The following is a 20037-nucleotide window of genomic DNA, read 5'->3' as shown; positions in this document are numbered from 1 at the left end:
AATGAGTGAGGAGACTAGATAGCCAAGACTGTGGTATCTTTAACAAGAACTATTAGAGTACCTAAAAAGGGCTTTATTTTCTGTATTGCTACAGAGTAATTTATTTGTTCTGATACCAAGTACTACCCATTGACCCACCCCTCCCCTCTTTAATACTTCATCCTGCTGCACAGGACCCTGCTTTCTGAACCATTTTTTAAGATTTTCAAAGCACAGCATTTCTGGAAGATTAACAGGCGAACTCTCAATAAAGTGTAAGATTTTATTCAAATAAAACGTAAGTTTTCTTAACCTTTGACTTTTATGCAAAGGAGTACATTTAAAATGAGTACACGCCCCCTCACCAGGACGCTGCGCTGTACGTGCATCTGTCCGTCAGTCGCCGGGGCACAGAGAACCGGCGGCGCGGGACCCCGTGAAGCTCAGATGGCTGCCATCCTTCAGTTATCACAGTACTGTACCTTTACAAGAGACAGCATCAGCACTGTGATAACTGAGCCAGGGCAGCCTGTCAGTCATTGCGGCCCCTCCGCAACACTGCCGAGCCCAGCAGGCGCGTCCTCCTCCTCCTCCTCATCCCGTACGTGTCTCAAAAACCCCGCATCACCTCCAACAGATGCCCAGCTGCCGGGTGAAAGGCTCAGGAACATTTGACAGAAGTGGCTTCGCATCAGAGGTTTCAGTCCAGACAATCATCCAGACAATTAGTGCTATCTTAATGACCGCAGTGGCTTCTGCAATGAAGCTCAAAGCGTTTTTTAGTAGTAGCTTCTTCTGGCCAAATCCACCAATGCTGGATTTAATGGAGAAAGGGTAACTAACCACTCTACAGAGATCACGAGAGATAACGGGGGCACCCCTTTCTCCCCCTTAAATTCACTGGAGCTAGACAGCAGCATTTGGTTTATGCTACTTAAGTACTGAATGTCATGAACCAGACAGTCAGTGGGTAAAATGGCAGAGCGCCAGGTGAGTTAATGGAGCTACACCGCTTGCGACAGCTGAGGAGCGGGATCATTAACAGCGCGCGTACGAGGGCAGCACCACACCGTGACCACGCTGCATACTGCACCGAGCCTGCCAGGCTTTCGCCAGCGGAGCAGGCTGGCAGGCGGTGGAATTTTACAGCACCGCGAACACATTCAGCTGGGCTTAATCGGAGTTTGTCACACGCGCTTCTGGAGCCGGCATCGCAGACGGCCGTTCCTATGCCTACCGATGGCTTCGACGGGAGTAGCACCCAACGCCAGGCAGCCAGCTGCGTTCACAAGGGACTGGAGTAAGCAGAAGAGGGGCCTAAAGGCTTGAGGTGCTTCAAGTATGCAGCCTAGGTCATAGGATCCAAATACAAAATTGTGAAATAAAAAATTCCGCTGCAAACTAGTTAAATTATAAGCTTACATCAACCTCTATTTACCCCCACTTTTTTTTTCTTCCCAAAAAACAGGCATTGCTGAAAAGATCATGGAGCTATTTCTACACATACACCCCTTTGGTTAAGGGAATCAAATACATTGAGTTCTGAAATGAGTTTAAAAAACACAACGGTTTTACATAGTAAAAGTTCATGTGTTACTAAGTTTTTATAAAAAGTTAATTAATGATGTTGATAGACTTCACCAGTACAAGCTGCTTTCATGTTTCTACCAGAAGGAAGCAGAAACTCCGGAAGTGGTACAACACTCTAAATAACTCACCTGGAAAAAAGCATGTCCTGAGATGTTATGGAGACTGTTTTTAAAAGAGAAATACATAACATTCAGCTGGATCCAGCTATCAAAATGGTGTCTTACAAGTTTTTAACTCAAGAGGGCAATGGAGAGACAAATGTGAAAGATCCGAGGAGAAGCACGCAGTGGAAAAAAATATTTGTACATTTTAAAACAAACTACAAACATACATTACATAAAAAGGGGACAGTCAACAGATTATGCAATACTGACGTAAGACGACACAGATGACTTAAACATATATCCTAAAACTCACAGATTTACCACCACTTGTAGATTAATCATTAAAGAATCCACTGTTGCTAGGAAAAAAAACAACAAAAAAACTTGGTAAAAAATATTAGTAAGTTCTGTACATACAATGGTGACTTCTGAAAATGAAAGGAGCTGCATAACTAACGAACCATTTGCTCCCACTTTGAGGTGTTTTTACACCACCATTACTATTCCAGTAGAAAAATTCTACTGATTTCAGTAGAATGGCATAAATGTAGGATTGGGAATCCTACATTTCACAGGTTGAAGTCATGAGAGAAGAATCACTATTTCATAGTTCAAGTATGCCTTGACTTCTGTTTCAAGATTTTAATCCATGCTCCAGCAGTTACTATTACACTATTTAAAGGGAGAAGATACATGACCTCAAAGGTGAACAATCCCTCCCCAGCACCCTCTGGCACAAAGACTGTTCGAGTTACACACATATTCTATGGGCTGATGCCATTTTCTCTAGAGAGGATCTAGCTCTTACTCCAACACAAATACGGTTTGTTTCCTTGCATCGAATACACACATGCTGATTTTTGCTTTGCTTCAGTCAGACTAAAGACACACAGACTTGATGCAAAAAGCCTAAGTGGGTTCCCCATTATTATCTGAATAACCCCCTTTTTAAGGAACACCCACATTAGTTTTGGAGTCTAGGACACATTTTTGTTCTTGTTATTGCTAAGGCATTGCATATTTCCATATGCTTTTAAAAAAACTCTAGTTTCCAGTGTTTGCTGCCAGTTCTTGCTTTTGAAAGCCTTCTAAGTTTGTCTGGCTGGTTTTTAAACTCCAGTTCCACCTCCTGCTCCTTTGGGGCTGGCGATTCTATGCTTTTTTTTTTTTTTTTAACATGTTTTGTACAAACCAAAATTCCTTTAGCATCACACCAACAGAATTACCGACGTGCCCTGACCACAACCTGCAAGGCTTGTGATCCCCACCCCTACGCACAGCTCAAGTATCTTCGAATACTACGGGCCACTCTCGCCCTGCCTCCGCAGAAGCTTATGAGGTGCGCAAGCAGCAAACCTGATTTCCATCTGGATTAGCGCGATTTTAACAAAAATCTGTAGAAGTCTGAAGAGGAAAGAAAATAAACAGTGAGTTATGAGGCCACAACGGTCTGACGAGCCATGCCGTGGCTTCGACGAGGGGGACAGAGGCCGTGTTTGAAGAGGAGGACGGCTGTGACGCTCCCTGGCAGGTCCCCGGGCCGCCACAGCTGCTCCCTCCCAACTTTCCTTCGACGGCGCTTCCCGAGGCACGTTCCCGGAGACCCGGGGGCAGGCGGCAGCCTCGGCAACACGGCCGCGGGATGGGATGGGAAGGGATGGGAAGCCACCGCCGGCAAACTGCTCCCACAGAGCCCTCCCCAGCCCCCGCGCCTGCCCGCTCGCCCCCGCCGCGGCGGGAGGCCGGCCCAGACCCCCGCCTCGCCCGCCCCGCTCGCCCCACTCGCCGTCCTCCGTCCAGTCCGGAGCTCTGGAAACCACCCGGGGAAGGGTCGGCGGCGGCCCCGCTCCTCCCGCGGCCTCGGCGGGCGGCCGCACCCCCGCGGCGGCGGCAGGCCCCGCCCGCGTAAACACCGCCGCCCGGAAAATAATAGTGCGCAACGGGGGAGCGCCGCGCCCCGGCCCCGCCGCCCCGGTCCCCCCCCCCGCTCCCCTCCGCCGGCGGGCGGCGGGGCCGGGCCGGGCCGGGCCGGACCCACCTGCGGGCGCGGCGCTCGGCGGGGCCGGGGGCGGCATGACGCAGCACGGGCTGGCGGCGTGAGGGCCGCCATCTTGGTGTGTTTATGGCAGCGCCGCGCGGCCATGTGACGGGCGCTTCCGGGGGCGGGCGCGCGGGCGCGGCGGCGGCGGCGCGCGGGCGGGGGGGCGGGACGCGGGACACGGCGCGCGGCGTGGGGCACGCAGACGCGAGCCCACGCTGACGGGCACACGGGCGGGGATACGCGCATATGCACACGGGGGACACGCACACAGAGGCACATGGTCTTGCACACCAGCGGACACGCGCGGACGCACGCACACGCCGCCGTGGGTCCCCAGCCCTGCCGCGGCCCGTGGGGGCCTGGCGAGGGTGCCGCGCTGGGGGTGCGGGACAGCGTCCCCCGGCAGCGGGGTCAGGCATGCACGCCCACGTGTGCGCACGCACGCACGCACATACCCACGGCAGCACCCCCCCCCCCCCCCCCCGGGCCGCGCACGGAGTGTCCCCGCCTCGCTGTCACCAGCTCTGAGCGGCCCGGGAACGCGGCAGCGTGTGCGTGTGCGGGCCGTGCGGGTGCGGGCTCTGCGTGTGCGGCCGTGCGGGTGCTGGCTGTGTATTTGCAGGTTGTGCATTTTTCAGACCGCCTTTGCGGGCTGTATGTTTGCAGACTGCGTTTGCAGGCTGTGCGTTTGCAGGTTGTGCGTTTGCAGACGACTGCGTTTGCAGGCTGTACGTTTGCAGGCTGTGCGTTTGCAGGCTGTGCGTTTGCAGACGACTGTGTTTGCAGGCTGTGCCTTTGTAGGTTGTGCGTTTGCAGGCTGTATGCAGACTGTTTGCAGACTGTGCGTTTGCAGACTGCGCCTTTGCAGGCTGTGCGTTTGCAGGTTGTGCGTCTGCGGGCTGTATGTTTGCAGGTTGTATGTTTGCAGGCTGTGTCTACAGGCTGTGCGTTTCCAGCTGTGGCCGCAGCCCCGCATGGCCACGCTGGCTCCGTGCGGGCACAGCCGTGACCGGTCGGGCTCATCGCCCATCCCCGCACCCACCGCACCAAAGAGCCGCCGGTACCGCCGGGTGTTTCTGTACAACCGCCACCCCCTTGCCGGGGACCCCGGGGCCGGGCCGTGCGGCGGGGGCCCCGTCGGGGTGCGGGCGGGCTGCGGGACTACAAGTCCCAGGGTGCCGCGGCCCGAGGGGGCGGGCGGGCGGGCTGCCGGTGCTCCCCCCGCCCTGCTGATGTGTACGGGCCGCGGCGGCGGCTGGACGCGGGGGGAGCAGCGCGGCTCGGCGGGCGGCGGGGGGGCCGGGGCCGTCTGACGCGCCAGTCCTGCCCCGCAGGGAGCCGGGCCGGGCTCCGGCAGCCGGCGATGGCCTCCAAGCTGTTGCGGGCGGTGGTGCTGGGTCCCCCCGGCTCCGGCAAGGGGACGGTGTGCGAGAGGATCGCCCGCAGCTTCGGGCTGCAGCACCTCTCCAGCGGCCAATTCCTGCGGGAGAGCCTCGGCGGCGGCGGCGGTGAGTGCCCGCGGGGCCGCTCCGTCGGGGGGCGGCGGGGACCGGGGGGCGGGGGGTCTCCAGCCCCGGGCATCTTCGATGGGGATGGGATGGGGATGGGGAGCCCCCCCCCCGGATACGCCGCAGGTATTTTTCTTTCCATGGGGTTTGCGCAGCTCATTCCTCACCCTCTCCCTCCAGCCTGCGCTCACCGAGCTGCCCGATAAAAGTGGGGTCCGATGCTGTGGGGAGCCGTGGGCATGTAATAATTTCATCCCTGCACCGGGTGGGTACAGCTCCGGAAAAGCCCATACGAATAACCCGCCTGCTCATGCATGGATGGTTAACGGCGGCATCCGGGGATGCAGATCGCGTGTTATTAATAACTTCATCCTGCCTCAGGTGGTTGTACAGGAACGGGGTAAAAACTGCAAAGCAGTGGACGGCAGATGGCTGAAATGCTGGTGCACGCTGTGCCTGTGTGACACCCACGGTGGGAGGGATGGACTGGGAACGTGTGTTCGTCCACGGGGGAAACCCCACTGGGAAAATTGCTGCGGGTCATGAGGTGCTGCAGCCGGGTGCCATGCCGTGATGTGCTGTGCCGTGCCAGCCCCTGCAGCAAGGGTGGTGGGGTGTTACGGGGCACTGGTGCGTGTTCCCCCCGCTCCTTAGGAAACTCCCTTCCAGAAAGCAGAGAGGTGGAGGAGGTGAGTGGCAGCACCCAACCTGCGCAGGTCACCCCCTGAGACCCAGCTTTTTAGGGCTTGCTGCAGAGAGCGCGGCGGGCAGCCCCCGGGCAGGGCGAACCTGCCTGCAGGAGCACGGCCTCACCACAACGGCTCTCTGCTCCTGCCCGTCCCGTGTTTGACATCCAGGTCCAAAGCCCTTGGGAGAACTGATGGTCTTTGCTGTGTTTGCACCCCGAGCAGCGCTGTTGGCTGGTGAGATGCTCCCCGGCCCCGGCCAGGCTCGGGAGCGGGTGTGCTGCACCCCGGCTTGCGCTTGGGTTCCTCTGCAGCTGCCATTAGGCAATCCCAGCGTATTTCTTTTTCCAACAGCTTCTCTCCTTTGCTAATGTGTGAAAGACTGACCCAGAGAGGAAGCTGACTCACCGGGCAGAGGAACGGTAAAATGGCATTGATACAAAACAAGCTAAAGAGAACCCAGAAGTGATTTCCCTTTTTAGAAGGGTAACAAAAAGAGGGAGGGGGGGGAAAAAAAGGGAAGGTAAAGTTTTGGAGAGCTGCGTGCTTCAGCAGGGGCATTGCACACAGCCCTGTGCTGGTCACTCCTTTAAAAATGTCCAGATTTCCTTGTATAAATAAAAAAGACAATAATATTTCCTTTGGAGGGAGGATCAAAATTAGGAAAATCCCAATGACTGCTTTGGCTGAAGGACAAAACGCCTGGGTGAAAAGCCAGCAGAGGTGCAGCGTGCGGGAGCGGGGCAGTGCAGTGAGGCTGCGTGCCCACGCAGGAACTTGCACGGTCAAGGTCTAAACAAGTGGCTTTCCTGGACTTTATATTTCAGTTCATACTCTTGCTGTAGAGCTGCTCTGGGGACGCTGGGGAAGGAGGGAGGGGCTGTGAGTGGCGTTAGCTGAAGGTATTTCCCAAAGCACATCGGCTAAATTCAGTTTCCCAAAGGAAACAACACTGAGAAATGTCCGTAAAATTACTCAGAAGTAAATCAGCCTTAGTTTGGTACAGCTGGCGTGACGTTCGGGTCCCACCTTTGACTCAGCCTCGGGTTACAGCTCTCAGTGAGCTGCAGCTATTTGCTATTTTTTTTTCGCTATTTGCTTTGGACAAGCTGTTACACGACGGCGCTGCGGTGTGCCGGCTCCGGGGGAAACTAGGTGGAAGTAAACTCAGCCTGAGTTTATCATCTCGCTTTGCATTTCAGGGGAGCTGGAGCCCTTCGGTACAAAGAGCTGCATTACAGAATCGTTGTCCCAAAGGGACCCGTCAGTCCGGTGTTTATAGAGTAATCTCGGTCCGAGGATGGCAGGCAGGCATCGATGCACAGGGGATTTTCCTGCTTGCCGTTGCAAGATGTAAAGTAGCCGCGGCTGCGGGGTTCAGGCTCGGGCGGCACGGAGGACTCCAGCCGCCGGAGGAAGCCCCAGCTGCCCGGTGCGGAGAGTGTTCCCGGTTCGCCGCCGGTGTCGGCAATCTCAGGGAACCAGGACTTCACTTTGCAACTGAGCGAAGCAGCTGAATGCACGGCTGCTGCGGAATTGTTGGAAGTTTTGCTACAGCGACCCTACGAGTACATCTGCCACCGCACATTTGTCTGTTAATTAGCGTCTTGCTGAGCGAGTGGCTGCTCTGCTGTAGGAAAGGGCCTTTTTAAAATCTTGGAAGACTTAGAAACTGTGTTTTTGGTGCTAGGCAAGGGTGATGGAGGGTGGTGAGCGATTTCCTTGGCCCATACTTGCCCCGGTACCCAGGTGGTTGTCTCTGGTGTTAGCAGCATCCCGGGGTCTTAGCAGGACCCAGCAGTTAATTTGCAATACAACTTAATTTCTTTTCCCATTGGCTTTGGCTGAGGGTCTGCACCCCCCCAGGGACACGTGGGTCTTGTGTTTGTGCCACTGCTCCCTTTAATGTGTTTCATTGGAGGTAGAAGTGGCTCCTGTCCCCTCCTCGTGATGGATTTCATTTGTTAGCGTTGACCAAAGTAAGTACAAAAATGGCCAAGGGGGTTGTGGGCTGTGCACGGCCGAGCCCTGCGGTCCTTCTCCCCACCTTTCCCATGGGCGATGGTCTTCACTGGCCACGCACTGGCCCAGCTGCCTGTCGAAGCTGAGCCCAGAACATGCAACCTGCCAGCCCTTTGGTTTTCCATAGGGTCGGTGCTATATCTTTATGTGCGGGAGCAGCAGCGATGCTCTGGCTGCGGCGGTTTTCCCCGGTGCTGGCTGCCGCCCCGCAGTCAGACCCCTCTGTCCGTCCAGTGAGTGGGTCATGAATTTGGGGCCACACCAGGCTCCAGCTCCCCAAAGTGATGTCCTGCTGGCGGGGTTGGGGTGGGAGCGATGGCCCTGGATGCAGCGTCCGCATCGGGAAAGGGGTCCCAGAGTCCCAAATCTGGGGTGACATCTGGCCCCGGCCGGCTGGGGTTGTTGCAGCTTAACTGCGCTGGTGCACAGGCGGCTGCGGTCGGTGCCCGATTAACCACCCGGGGTTTCTCCTCTCCGTTAACTCCAGATCGCGTTGCTGTAGCCTAAATAAAAAAAATCATGTAGAAGGTTGCGCCGTGCGGCAGAAAGTCCGGGGTTATCGTGCAGGGTCTGGAGGCTGCCAAGCGAGGTGTTTGGGAACAGCCTCTCCTCCAGCTCGTCCTGGGTGGCTGTTTTGTCGTTCTTGGCCTCGGGGGCAGGAGATGTCCCTCAGGGCTGTAACTCAGTGTTGCTTTGATAAGGAGGGATGGCTGCAGATCAGGGTCACGTCGGGGAAGCCACAGAGAGCCTGAAATCGCGCGCGTTAAAGGGTGGATTAAACTCACGGTCATTAGATTAATGGGATTAAGCCCGTGAGTCAAGAGTCCGTTTTGCACGGAGCTCAGCACTGCCGGGAGCAGCCGCTGGCCCAGCTCAGGCAGCACGAGTAGCGGCTGAGGAGCCCCTTGCTACCTGGAGTAACTGCAGAGCAATGCTTGCAACCCCTCTCTGCACCCAGCCGTAGCAACGGGGATTTCGGTGCTTGCATAGGTGCTGTGCAGCGCAGTAGGGATGAGCCCCAGCTCCTCACGTGGGGGGACCGGGATCTGCAGGGAGCTGCTGGGCGGGGACCAGCATCTTCCACCCTGCTCGGGAAGGACTGCCCAAACCCTGCTCCGCTTTGGCTTGTGGCTGGGGAGCGCTTCACCGGGGAGGCTCGTGTGGAGCAGGTTGGGCTCTGGGGCTGACAGCAGGTGCGGCTGGGAAGGGGATGGCAAATGTAAAAATTGGAGAGAAAGGCTGCCTTGAAGAAACCCCGATGGGAGCACGGCTGTGCTGCAGGGACGATGTGCTCCGGAGCATCCCTGGTGTTGGGGGGCCAGGGGACCGGGCAGCTCTGCAGGTCCTTCATGCAAAATGCATGCCTGTTCCTCCTCGGCGAGAGGAGGGGTGGTGGTGCCGCATGTGCTTTGGAGGAGGCTGAGCAGGGAGGAAGAGGCTGGAGGGGCTTCAGTAGCTGTCTGGAAGCAGTCAGCACTCTGTGCTGGTGTGTGGACCCCTGTGCTGGTGCATTCCCCACATGCCAGTGCATGCGCCCCTGTGCCAGTGTCTGCCCCCCATGTTGCTATGAGCACCCCATGCCCGTGTGTGCACCCCCGTGCTGGTGCATGCCCCCCACGCTGGTGTGTCTCCCCGGCGTGCACGGGGGGCACGGAGGAGCAGCATCCCCGGCAGCAGGAGTTGCCCGTCGTGGAGCAGTGGACAGCCGTCCACCCGTATCGGGGGCTTGGGAAAACTGCAGCCTCCGTGATGCAGAGCTGTGAGCCTCCGCTGTATTTCCAGACTTCACAACTGCGGCTCGGTGTATTTTTGGTTTGCAGCACCAGGCCCGGCTCCAGCAGCCCCGCCGGGCAGCAGCCGGTCCCTTGGATGGCCAGCCCTCCTCGGGGCGGCAGCGGGACCTTCTGCTCCAGCTCCAGCCTCCGCGGCCGCCGGGCTCTGCCCTGGGAGCAGCTCTGCCCAGCCGGCCAGTGCGTTCCCTGCAAGCCTGTGGCAATCTGCAGACCATGTGAATAAATATTAAAAAATGTAGGCGGATGTGATAATATTTATACCCTAGCAGGTCTCCATGCTGGTTGCGTAAGACATCATGTATTATTTCCATCCCCGCGTCCTTTGCTTCCCCGAGCAGGAGAGCTGCCAGCAGTGCTGGCGACGGATGGGCAGCCACAAAAAACTTGTCATTGAAAAAAGGTATTTTCTGCTCGCTGCGGCTGGCAGCCACCGTGGCTCTGAGCAAGGAGCTGCTCAGCAGGGTGGGCTGAAACGCCTTTATGGAGCGGAGGGAGGGGGACGCGCCGTGGTCCCGTCCTCGCGGTGACTCAGCCCTGCAGGCTGGTGAGTCAGCGCCCGCTGCCTGCCCCGTTTCGGAGGCAGGATTCCAACGGGGAGCGTGGCTCGGCTGGCAGCCCCAACGTGCCCCGTTTTCCTGCCAGGCATCGTCCGCAGACCATTTCGGGAACCTGCGAGGTTTCCTGCCCTGGTCCCATGCTCCCCAGGGAATCCGTGCAGGCTGCGTCAGGCTCCCCCGATAGATCAGATGAACTCTCTCCAGGAACTGTGTATCTTGCAAAAAAAGCCCTCCTGCAGCTCAGGAATTCAGCCGGTGGCCAGATGTACGTGCCTGCCTGGTCTCACATCTTGCTGCAGTCTGGAAAAGCAGAGCTTGCCTCCAAATGCAGGATCCTGTGGCTTTTTTTAGAGCGGAGTCATACTTTGGGAGGGCTAAAACGTGCTGTCCTCAGCAAAAATCTTGCAAAAATTGATTGCAAAATTGTTCATTTCTGGTGACAAATGCTATTTCAGCTGCTGTCGGAAGAGAGCAGAAGAGGTGTCGATCGGGTCCTGATCCAAGAGGAAAAGGCCGGACCTCTTCTGGTGGCAGGACCAAGACTTGCCACACGCAATGGCAAAGAATATTTGCATTTTCCAGACAGTTTCTTTGTGTCGCCGAGTGGCTAAAAGAAAATCGCAGGCAAACTGTAATGCAAGAAGCAACTGTATTTATTACCTCTCTCCTTGAAATAACGTCTGCTGTACCCCAGCTGCGTTAAAAATGTAAGCAGAATAAACCCTTATTACAGCTGCTGGCAGCGGCTGCCCGGGTGATGCCAGGCTGCGGTGGAGGTGGATCCAGACCCGGTGTTACCTGTGCAGAACCCACCGCTGACTTCTCCTCCAGCGCTGTCGACTCCAACTGGGTGATGTGGGGAGACCCAGGCAGGAGCCTGGTAAGGTATATTTACCTTGCAGTTACACCGCAATTATGTTCTCAAGGATTCGATCTTGGAAATAATTTTCTTACCTGAACGTATCTTAAGTTGAGGCTCTGAAGTCTTAAAGCCCTTTGGATGGGAAGCCGTCTTCTGCTTTCAGCAGCGATTTAACAAACGCTTTGAGGTTTGGGTTTCGCGTGAGCTCGCTGGTGATGCCCGTTTCCTACCGTGTTTTGCATGTGAAATGATGAATTTGCACCTCTTCAGATCGTTTATAAATGATGCCGCCGGCTTTTCCTGATGATGGTTGTACATGGAAACGTTGTGCCTGCGAGCCAAATGCTGCCAGATCTGCAAACATTGCTCAAAGGCATCGTTTGTCCTCATGGCTTTACTGGAAACCTCCTCTGAGGCACAAGAATTTGTAGCTGTGGCTCAGTGCCTATAGGAATAGGCATTATTAGCATCCTGATTTGGCACTGACGTTGCTTTAAAGCAAGCAGCGAGCCAGGCAGCGGGATGTTGGCCAGATCGGTGGGCCGGGATGGGGTGACCATCCTGCCGTCGGAGATACGTGGAGGTTGGCTGCATCCCTTGCAGCTGGTCCAGTGTCTTCGTGACATTTAATATCCGTGCCAGTGTCACCCGTAACCGCACCGGTGCCTTCTCCAAAACCGAAGGACGTGGTGCGTGCGTCCGGCGTGGCAGGGGCGGCGCCGGTGCCCCTTGCCGCCGTCAGCCAGCTGGCAAGGCTGCGAGGGCTTGGCCGGTGCTCGCTGTGTTCCTGCTTTTGGGTATTTCAGACTTTTCCATTTCTACAGCACCAGAAGGGCCGCCCGGCCCCCGGCTGTCAGGAGCAGCAGCTACGAGGAGAGGGATGCTGCCGAAAGGCGCCTGGATGAGTGGTTTGGGAGCACAGGCAGAATTTGAGGGGGAGCGATATTTTTTAAGCGGAAATGTCATGCTTTTTTTTTTTTTTTTTTTCCTTCTCTTGTACAGAAGTTGGCATCTTGGCAAAGCAGTACCTTGAGCGAGGCCTTCTGGTGCCCGACCACGTCATCACGCGCGTGATGATGACGGAGCTGGAGAAGCGGCGAGAGCAGCACTGGCTGCTCGACGGTGAGTGCGCTGCCGGCGTCCCCTCTGGACGGGAAAACCCCAGCCCCCGTTAAAACATTATTTTGCTGCTAACGGTTTGGCAACACCAGGAGAGAGAAAAACTAGAAGGTGCCCTTGCCGGTCCTGCTGCCACGGGAGGAGAGGCAGGAGCCGACCTGCTGGCAGAGACATCTGCCCACGGGTGTTTCTTCCCTCTGCCCTGAGCAGCAGCACGTGCGTGTCCAGCTGAGCCCTTGGCGCGCGTCGGGGAGAGGGAAAGGCAGGGAAGGGAGATGGGTGTTTCATAGAGCGGAGCGGGGCTGGAGGCAAGCCAAGAAAAACCTCTTACCGCCTCCGTATGTGTGCGAAGGAGCTACTCATCCCGAGCCCGAAAGCCACCTGAGAAGCCGCTGAGAGCAAACGGGCAAGGCGAGGGGTGAGAGGAGCAGCAGAGGTTCGCCAGGAGCTCCTGCAGCCCTCGGCAGCGAGGCTGCCTGCCAGCAGCCGTGGGGCATCGCTGCTGGTGGCCTGCGGGCTGGCAAGTGCCGACGGCAGCTCTAGAAATGGCTTTGGGGCTTGGTGAGGGGATGGGACAGGGCTCGGCGGGTCGCGCTTACCTGCGGTGTTGGGCACAGGCAAGCGTGACATATGGGGACGAGCGGCCGTGGCTGTGGTAGGGGGAGAAGCCCTCCCTTGCCAATCTGCTGAAGCTCTTTGAAGGAGTCGGTGAATACGTAGATAAGACTGAGCCAGTTGATTTATAACAGACTTGGGCTTTCGGAGAGCTCTCAGGCTCCTGATAGGGAAAATACAAAATAGTTTACAACTAAGTCTGCGGTTTAATGCCATGGACTGGAGGGCTGGTGGAGCCGGGCTTCTTCCCCACGTGGCCCTGGGTGGTCCCAGAGGAGGGGTGGCTTGTGCTGGGGCTTGGGGTCCGGCCGAGCTCTTCTCACCCCGACAGGCACCGGGGATCCGGCAGCGTTGGCACCGGAGGTCTGGCAGTGTCACCCCCCTGGGCTCGCAGGGAGGACGTCAGAGACCTCAAGCCCTGTAGGTTCAGGCTGCCGTGAAGATGCCTGTGAATCCCCGCTGTTAAAATTTCATTATTCTTACCATAACGCCACTTAATTCATCTGAGAATGTGGCGATTAACAAATATTACAGCAACAAGCACTGCGTAAACAAGTACATATTTCATTGTATTAAAACTCTGGTGTTTCAACACATTCGTGGGGGTTTGCATCCACACGCTCAGGTCTGGCTTCTTGCAGCTCAGGATGTTGATTTATTGTGGTGTGACCCCCAGCAGCCTGGCCTGGGGACCAGCTCCCGTTTCGTCACAGCTTTGCATCTGGAGGTCCCGCCGAGGGTGCCGAAAGGGTAAAGCAATTCCGGCCGTGGGCTGGTAACGAGGATTTCGGGAACCGCCTGCTTTGTGTGCTGACCTCCGCTTATACCGAGACGTTTAGGGACGGGCTGCCCCTGAAGCTAAAACCTGAATGCAGCCCTGCGCTGTCACGTTCTTCCTCCTAGTTTGGGGGGAATTCGTCTGCCTGGGGTGCGAGCGGTGGCTGCAGTCAGAGCCCCGCTCCAGCGGTACTGTGACAAGGATGTATTTATTTCAAGTGGTCCGTTTGATAAATAACAAATCGACTTTACTTGGTAAGACAGACTAAATGTGTTCTTTCTCCTAATGGCCGGTACATTCCCTGTGCCAATGTCCTGACAAGCTCTCGGCTAATAATACTCTGCTTGGGAAAAGCCTGGGAGGTCTTAGAGGGTTTTACGTATGTAAAAAAAGGTTAAAAAATGAAAAAAGGGTGTTGTCAGCAGAGGAAATTGGAGAGGGGACTGGCTCGGAGTCACCTCTGGTTGCAGTCCGGCGGCAGGAGTGGTGCTCCCACCCGCTTGCAGGCTTTTCTGAACAAAAGTACTGCCCGGTACCGTCGGAGGACGGCGGTTCCAGGGAGCTGGTGATGGCTATACAAACCGTTTTATTGCAGTGTCCTTTCTGTCCTCCATGTAAACCAGCACTCATCTGTGCACAGCGTTTTGTTTCCTTCAAGTTTTTCTTTGTAATTACAGCATTTATCTCCATTTTGTTGTTGCCTGTGCCCTTTTACTTGCCTCCAGCCCCTGTGCAGGGACGCCAGCCCTGCACCAGACGTGACTTTGCAGGAAAACACGAGCCCACGGCGACCCGTGTGTTGTATTTTGGGAGTCGGTGCTATAGGAGCTATTTTTTATTGTAGCCATATGGTGGATGCCTGCCTTTCACACCGCTTGTGCTGTAGCGAGGAGCCGCGGTGGTTTCGCAGCTCCGGGGCTGCGGGGCGGGTGGTTTTGGCCCCATCACTGCTGCTTTCCTGCCTCTCGTGACAGCCCCTTTCTGTTGCGGTGCCTGCACAGGTTTCCCTCGGACGCTGGGGCAAGCCAAGGCGCTGGATAAGATCTGCGAGCTGGACCTGGTGATCAGCTTGAACATACCCTTCGAGACGCTGAAGGACCGCCTGAGCGCCCGCTGGGTCCACCCGGCCAGCGGGAGGGTGTACAACATGGACTTCAACCCCCCCCACGTCCAGGTAAGAGCCCGCAGCGTCGCCGCGCTGGCGGCTGGGAGCGATTCGCAGAAGGAAAAGATCAGAGAAGCTCTTCTCTGCGTGAGCTGAGACTGTAAAAAAGCATCGGGGATGAAATCCACTGAGCCTCGGAGGGCTTTGCCCTCAGGAGCCAGCCTGAAGGAGTTGTGCTAAATGGTAATTAGGAAAATGGGATTTATGTGAAATGCCGTCCGAGGATGCTCGATCGATGCGGAGCAGGCCGAGGCGTTTGGCAGCGGTTGCGTGGCAGGGAGCTGCAGCGTGGGCGATCCCCTTGATGGTCTTTGCCTTCTCGCAGGGCGTCGATGACCTGACGGGCGAGCCGCTGGTCCAGCGCGAGGACGACAAACCCGAGGCTGTTGCTGCCAGGCTCAGAAAATACAAAGATGCTGCAAAGCCAGTAATAGAGTTGTACAAGTGAGTTGGACCACGCGAATAAATCACGATGTGTCCGTAAACACAGGCACGAGTGCTGTTCCCGAGGAGCCCCGGCATGGCCCCCGACAGATTTTGGGGGACAGACCGCTGCACTCAGCGGCACAAAGCCCAGCCCTTCATTGCAGCCAAGCCCTGGCCCTGTTCGGAGGGAGGAGGCTGATGTAAAGAAATTCACAGCTCCTGTTTGTTGTGCTGGGCTCCACAAAGGGCTTTGCCGGTGCTGGCGATGGGAGGGATTTTTTGGCTGCGGCAGAAGGCGCTTGCAAATCCCTTCTGCCCCCCAGCTCCGCTGCGTGGGGTGGGAAGCCTATGTGCTTTGCAGAGGCGCTGCCCGTCAGCGCTACGAAACCCAACCTGTTAAGAATTTTAGCTTCCTTTTGGGTGCGTGTCCTCCAGCACAAGAGACGGAGAAGCTCTGAGCTGCCTCAGACCCTGCCCTGCCCACGCAGAGCCGTCGCTGAGCGAGCCGAGGGTCTGCGGGGATGGTGATCATAGAACCATAGAATCATTAAGGTTGGAAAAGACCTCTAAGATCATCGAGTCCAACCGTCAACCCAACACCTCATCCCCACTACACCATGTCCCTAAGCACCACACCTACACGGCTTTTAAATACCTCCAGGGATGGTGACTCCACCACTTCCCTGGGCAGCCTGTTCCAAGGCCTGACCACTCTTTCAGTAAAGAAATTTCTCCTAATGATGTTGCAGAGAGCAGCTCCGCTCCTGCACGCACCCGCGAGCTGTTTTCTACCCTGCTTCAAACAAACCCGTTTGCTGGGCAGATCCGGGGCGGTACGTGCCAAAAATCAGTCCAGGGCCCCGAGGCGTTTAGGTAAAACGGGCGATTGGCAAGAGGGCGGGAGAAGGGCGAGACCCCGGGGCTGGCTCGGATGGGTCTGCCGTGAGCACAGACGTCTTTCAGGGCTTGTCCCTTCTGCGCTGCTGGTATTTTGGGGCAGTGGTCCCCTGGCCGAGTTGGGAATAGATGGAAAGGGAGCGAGCGCCCGGGAGCGTTTTTAAAAGCAGAAGTGGTCCGTAGGGTGCCAAAAGCGCCCTTGCAGGGGAAGGGGGAGAATTTCCCACTCGTTAAAGCACACGAATAAATCCTGCTGATTTATGTCTATGAAGCACTTCAGAGAGCGAGTGGTCTTGAGGGGGCCGAGGGTGAGCTCTCCCCCTGGGTAATGTGATTATTCGTGGTTATCTGGGCTTGGCTCACCCACCTGCGAGTGCAGCTGGGCTCCTCCCAGCGAACCCAGCTGCGGACGGGAGCAGCCGCCGCTCGTCCCCTGTATCCCCCTCCTCATGCCCGAAAAGCCCTCGGTGAGCTTCCAGCCTGGCCGGGCTGGCTCCTGCCGACGGCCAACCTGACTGCAAATACCCCTGTCCTCAGGACGGCAGAGACCCCTGGTACTGACTTCTCCCTCCACCTCTCTTCCAGGAGCAGGGGCATCCTTCACTCCTTCTCGGGGACAGAGACCAACAAGATCTGGCCGTACGTGTACACCCTGCTTTCCAGCAAGATCCCACCCGTTCTCTCGGACGAGGAGAACTAAACAGCTTGTGCCAAGGACCAAGCGTTAACGCCATCACGGATTTGGTTTCTCTGCGCGGTGCTGGGGCTGTGCTCAGATTAGGCGATGGTGCGGTATCTAAAGTCCTTTCCCTGGGTGTACGGGGTGACATCGGTGGATACACGGTTATAGCCAGCATCAGGGCGAAAAGATCTTTGCTTATAAGGTCAAGTCTGCTAGAATAAGGGTTTTTTTCTCTTTTGAGGCTATAAAGTATTCCTGCCTACACAGATCAGCGATGCAAACCTGGGTAATGATCGTGCCAGGTTTACACAGCTTGCCATGATGTCCCTGCCACCCCCACACAAACCCCGCTCTCTGGTTGAGCCTACGATGTGCCATCCCGTCGCTCCACAGTACTGTTTACTGCAGATTACTCTCTAGGTTGGGGCCTTTTTTCTATAAATTATTTTCTATTAAATTTATTTCTCAGAGAAATAAAGCTCTAAAACGCGAGACTTAGCCCAGTGGGAATTGGTGAGCAACATGGAAAACATTTACACTACGAAGCTCAGAAATGTGAAGATGACATTTCCAGCATTAATACACGTAAAAGAGGGAAAACATTGGAGGTAACACGCGCACTTGTGCTTCTGCCATAGAGAGAGATGAAACCCCCGTTACAAAAAGCTGCTGAACAGTCTAGTTTTCATGAGATGCTGTGACACTGAGCAGGATCTGCGCTGGGGATGACTTGCGCTCCTTTGTGCTTACCTTGTTTATAGCTTCTGATACTCCGAGTTACGGTCATGTTACGAGAGTTTCCCCCAAAGATTTATTTTAATGTGTGCTTCGGTTTTGGGGAGAAATCAAGTCATTCCATCTTCTGTGCTGCCTTTGTCCCTGAGGTCCCCTGGAGATGAGGTGTTCCCTGAGCGGTACCCGCTGCGGCTGCAGCATCTCCGGCAGAAGCGGCTCCCTCCCCACGGACCCCCGGAGGGGTGAGAGCCTTCCCTTCCGCGGGATGCGTGCTGGGGCTGCCGAGGGCCGTGCCCAGGCATTTCCCTCAGATTTACGGCATCATCTGAGCGTGTCGCTCCTCTTCTCGTGCGCAGGAGCTTTGCGGCCAGGTGGAGTGGCTTTTCTCAACTGGAAGTACTGTAACCCTCTGTGGTGGTAGGATGCAGTACCTAAGCAATGGGGATGTTCTTTTTGTCTCCTCGAGTTGCCTTATTTTATAGAATATATATTTAAGAAAAAAGCAAGATGTGTATTTTTAAAGGTTTAAAGAAAAAAAAAAAAAGCGCTGAATTTTAGCATCGACTTTTGGGAACTCTGCACGAAGCTGCTTGCGTTTGCAGAGCGTGCTGCAGTCTGCCATGGGTGGCTCCGCAGGGAGGCAGAGAAGCTGTCACTCCCCTACACCCGTTTGATTAATTAGAGCAGCCTGGGCAAGTTTCTGTTGCTGAAATGTCACTGTTTTTATTTTTGCTTGGAGAGTGGCTCTGCGGCAGGGGAGGGAGAGCCGACTGTTTTTTTTGTGAAAAAAATTTGTGAAAATTCAGCACATCCCAGAAGTCTGTTATCCCGGCTGAGCCACCCGCGTCCTCGTGCTATCAGAGGAGCCCCCGATGTTTGCTTTCTCTCCGTCGGAGGCAGCTTTGCCCCGGCGCTCTCCTGATAACGGAGCCAGAAGCCCTCGGGCATCTGCCAAGCGAGATCTCTGCCCACGTGCTGCCCGCTCCTCGCCCGCGTGCCGGTGAAAGCGATGATGTATCCCTCTCTGGATGGGAATTTCCCGGGTGGGACCGTCGGGTTTCACTGCTGTCCCTGGGGGCCTTCCCATCCCCCCCAGAGCGCCCGGGCTGGGAGGACGCAAATCTCCCACCCTGCAATGAAATCCTATTTAAGAAAGATTTTAGATTTTCCCATGACCCTAGGATGAAGGTCTGGGCCGTTCTTAAACACAAATCTAGAAATAACCAAAATGTCTGTGATATTTTCTTTCTAACAGAGTTGGGCAGGAGGGGAGGAGATGATGGAGGGGTTTTTTTAGACTATAAAAGCAGCCTGGCCACGGCAGGCGGCTCTGCCGGGGCCGAGTGCCGGGCAGGGGGGCTGCTCCCGGCTTTTCCTTGCCTAGCTCTTGTGTCTCCTCCTTCCCTGCTGCAAAATGCCTCTTGCAGAGAGGCTTGCCCCACGCAGCGCCCAGCGGCAGGACAGGGCTTGCAGATGTCTTTGCCCCAGGAGAGCCGCCCGAGCACTTGTTTTAAAGGCTTTGAGCCTTATAGATACAGAAATCCCGCGCCTGTGCATGCATCGAGCCCTCGGGATAGATTTTTCTACAAAACTTGTTGTACGGTGCATTTTCATAGACCAAAATACGGGCAGGGATGAGGTCCCAGAGCGACACGTGTCCCTCGCCTTTCCTCCCCGCCGCGCTCCCCTTTGGTACTTTACTGTGAATCTCATGCCTTTTCTAAAGCGACAGCGATTTTGTACCGATCCAAGATACTGTGTGGGGGCGGAGGGGCTCCCCACGCGCGGGGCACCGCTGGCATGTCACGCCGAGTCTTCTCCCTGGAGTTTCTTCCCGGTGAACCGCTGCAGCTGTGTTACTGCTCAAAAGATGTAAATAAAATTTTTCTCCTGCTTATCCCTGTGCTGGCAGTGTCCATGTGTGAGTTACCCCCGATCTCTGCTGAAAGCCGGGCTCTGCACGAGCCCTTGCCCCGCGCCGAGGGGTTTCTTTGTAGGAGCCGAGGAGGAGGAGGAAAGAAAAGGAGTCCCCAGTTGAGCATGGGAGAAAATCCCTCAGTAAAGGGGGTCCCCCAGGTTTCGGGCTTGGGCACAATACTGCTGTTTGGGTTCTGTCTTACAGCCAGCTCCTTTATTTGATATAATCCAAAATACCGGTTAAAAAGCCAGTTCTGACAGTGTGGATGAAGCCGGTTGCTCCTGCCTCCCCATCCTTGTTGCACATAAAGTGGTTTTTATTTTCCTATTTAACTTCCCCCAATAAAAGCAATGGAGAGCGTTAGGCTCAGCAAGGCTCTGGCTATTGCCTCTGCCCCGTGTAATCCGTTACGTGCATTTTGGTAGAGAGAATTAAAAGCCACAAGCTGAAGTGCCTCTGCCCATCACTACCGGCTTGCAGATCCAATAATTTTTTGCTTTTTTCTTTAATTCCCAAATAGCAGCTTCGGGGCCGTCAGTCCCCTATTTGGCATAAGCAAA

The 20037-nt window shown here is 55.8% G+C and overlaps 1 protein-coding gene and 1 long non-coding RNA gene across 6 annotated transcripts; one reads left to right on the top strand and one right to left on the bottom strand.

Moving 5' to 3' along the window:
- Positions 1-248: 248 nt before the first annotated feature.
- On the bottom strand, positions 249-3802 carry LOC142084707 (uncharacterized). 2 transcript variants are annotated; one of them, XR_012674429.1, is made up of 2 exons: positions 3712-3802; positions 249-3077 (listed from the first exon to the last, which is right to left on the bottom strand). It is a non-coding gene; the product is annotated as an uncharacterized LOC142084707 (long non-coding RNA). The 2 variants fall into 2 exon arrangements; XR_012674430.1 differs by lacking the exon at positions 3712-3802 and adding an exon at positions 3460-3682.
- A 1150-nt stretch (positions 3803-4952) lies between these two features.
- Positions 4953-19456, top strand: AK4 (adenylate kinase 4). Of its 4 annotated transcripts, none has more exons than XM_075155584.1 (5): positions 4963-5222; positions 12145-12264; positions 14656-14828; positions 15145-15263; positions 15681-16551. In XM_075155584.1, the coding sequence occupies exons 1-5, from the start codon at positions 5078-5080 to the stop codon at positions 15913-15915; spliced, it is 792 nt and encodes a 263-aa protein (XP_075011685.1). In that variant the 5' UTR covers positions 4963-5077; the 3' UTR covers positions 15916-16551. The 4 variants fall into 4 exon arrangements, with proteins under 4 accessions (XP_075011687.1, XP_075011685.1, XP_075011688.1 ...); XM_075155585.1 differs by lacking the exon at positions 15681-16551 and adding an exon at positions 16728-19456 and having other exon boundaries at positions 4985-5222; XM_075155586.1 differs by lacking the exon at positions 12145-12264 and having other exon boundaries at positions 4953-5222.
- Positions 19457-20037: the final 581 nt, after the last annotated feature.

The sequence above is a fragment of the Calonectris borealis genome, chromosome 8 (assembly GCF_964195595.1).
Source record: "Calonectris borealis chromosome 8, bCalBor7.hap1.2, whole genome shotgun sequence".
Classification (NCBI taxonomy): Eukaryota; Metazoa; Chordata; class Aves; order Procellariiformes; family Procellariidae; genus Calonectris; species Calonectris borealis.
This window is presented reverse-complemented; position numbering and strand designations above follow the sequence as displayed.

Excerpts from the sequence above, each read along its gene's own strand:
- AK4 (XM_075155584.1), top strand. The coding sequence starts at position 5,078 with ATGGCCTCCAAGCTGTTGCGGGCGGTGGTGCTGGGTCCCCCCGGCTCC. Across the intron at positions 14,829-15,144 it reads TCAACCCCCCCCACGTCCAG|GGCGTCGATGACCTGACGGG; the intron begins GTAAGAGCCCGC and ends GCCTTCTCGCAG. Across the intron at positions 15,264-15,680 it reads CCAGTAATAGAGTTGTACAA|CACAAGAGACGGAGAAGCTC; the intron begins GTGAGTTGGACC and ends CGTGTCCTCCAG.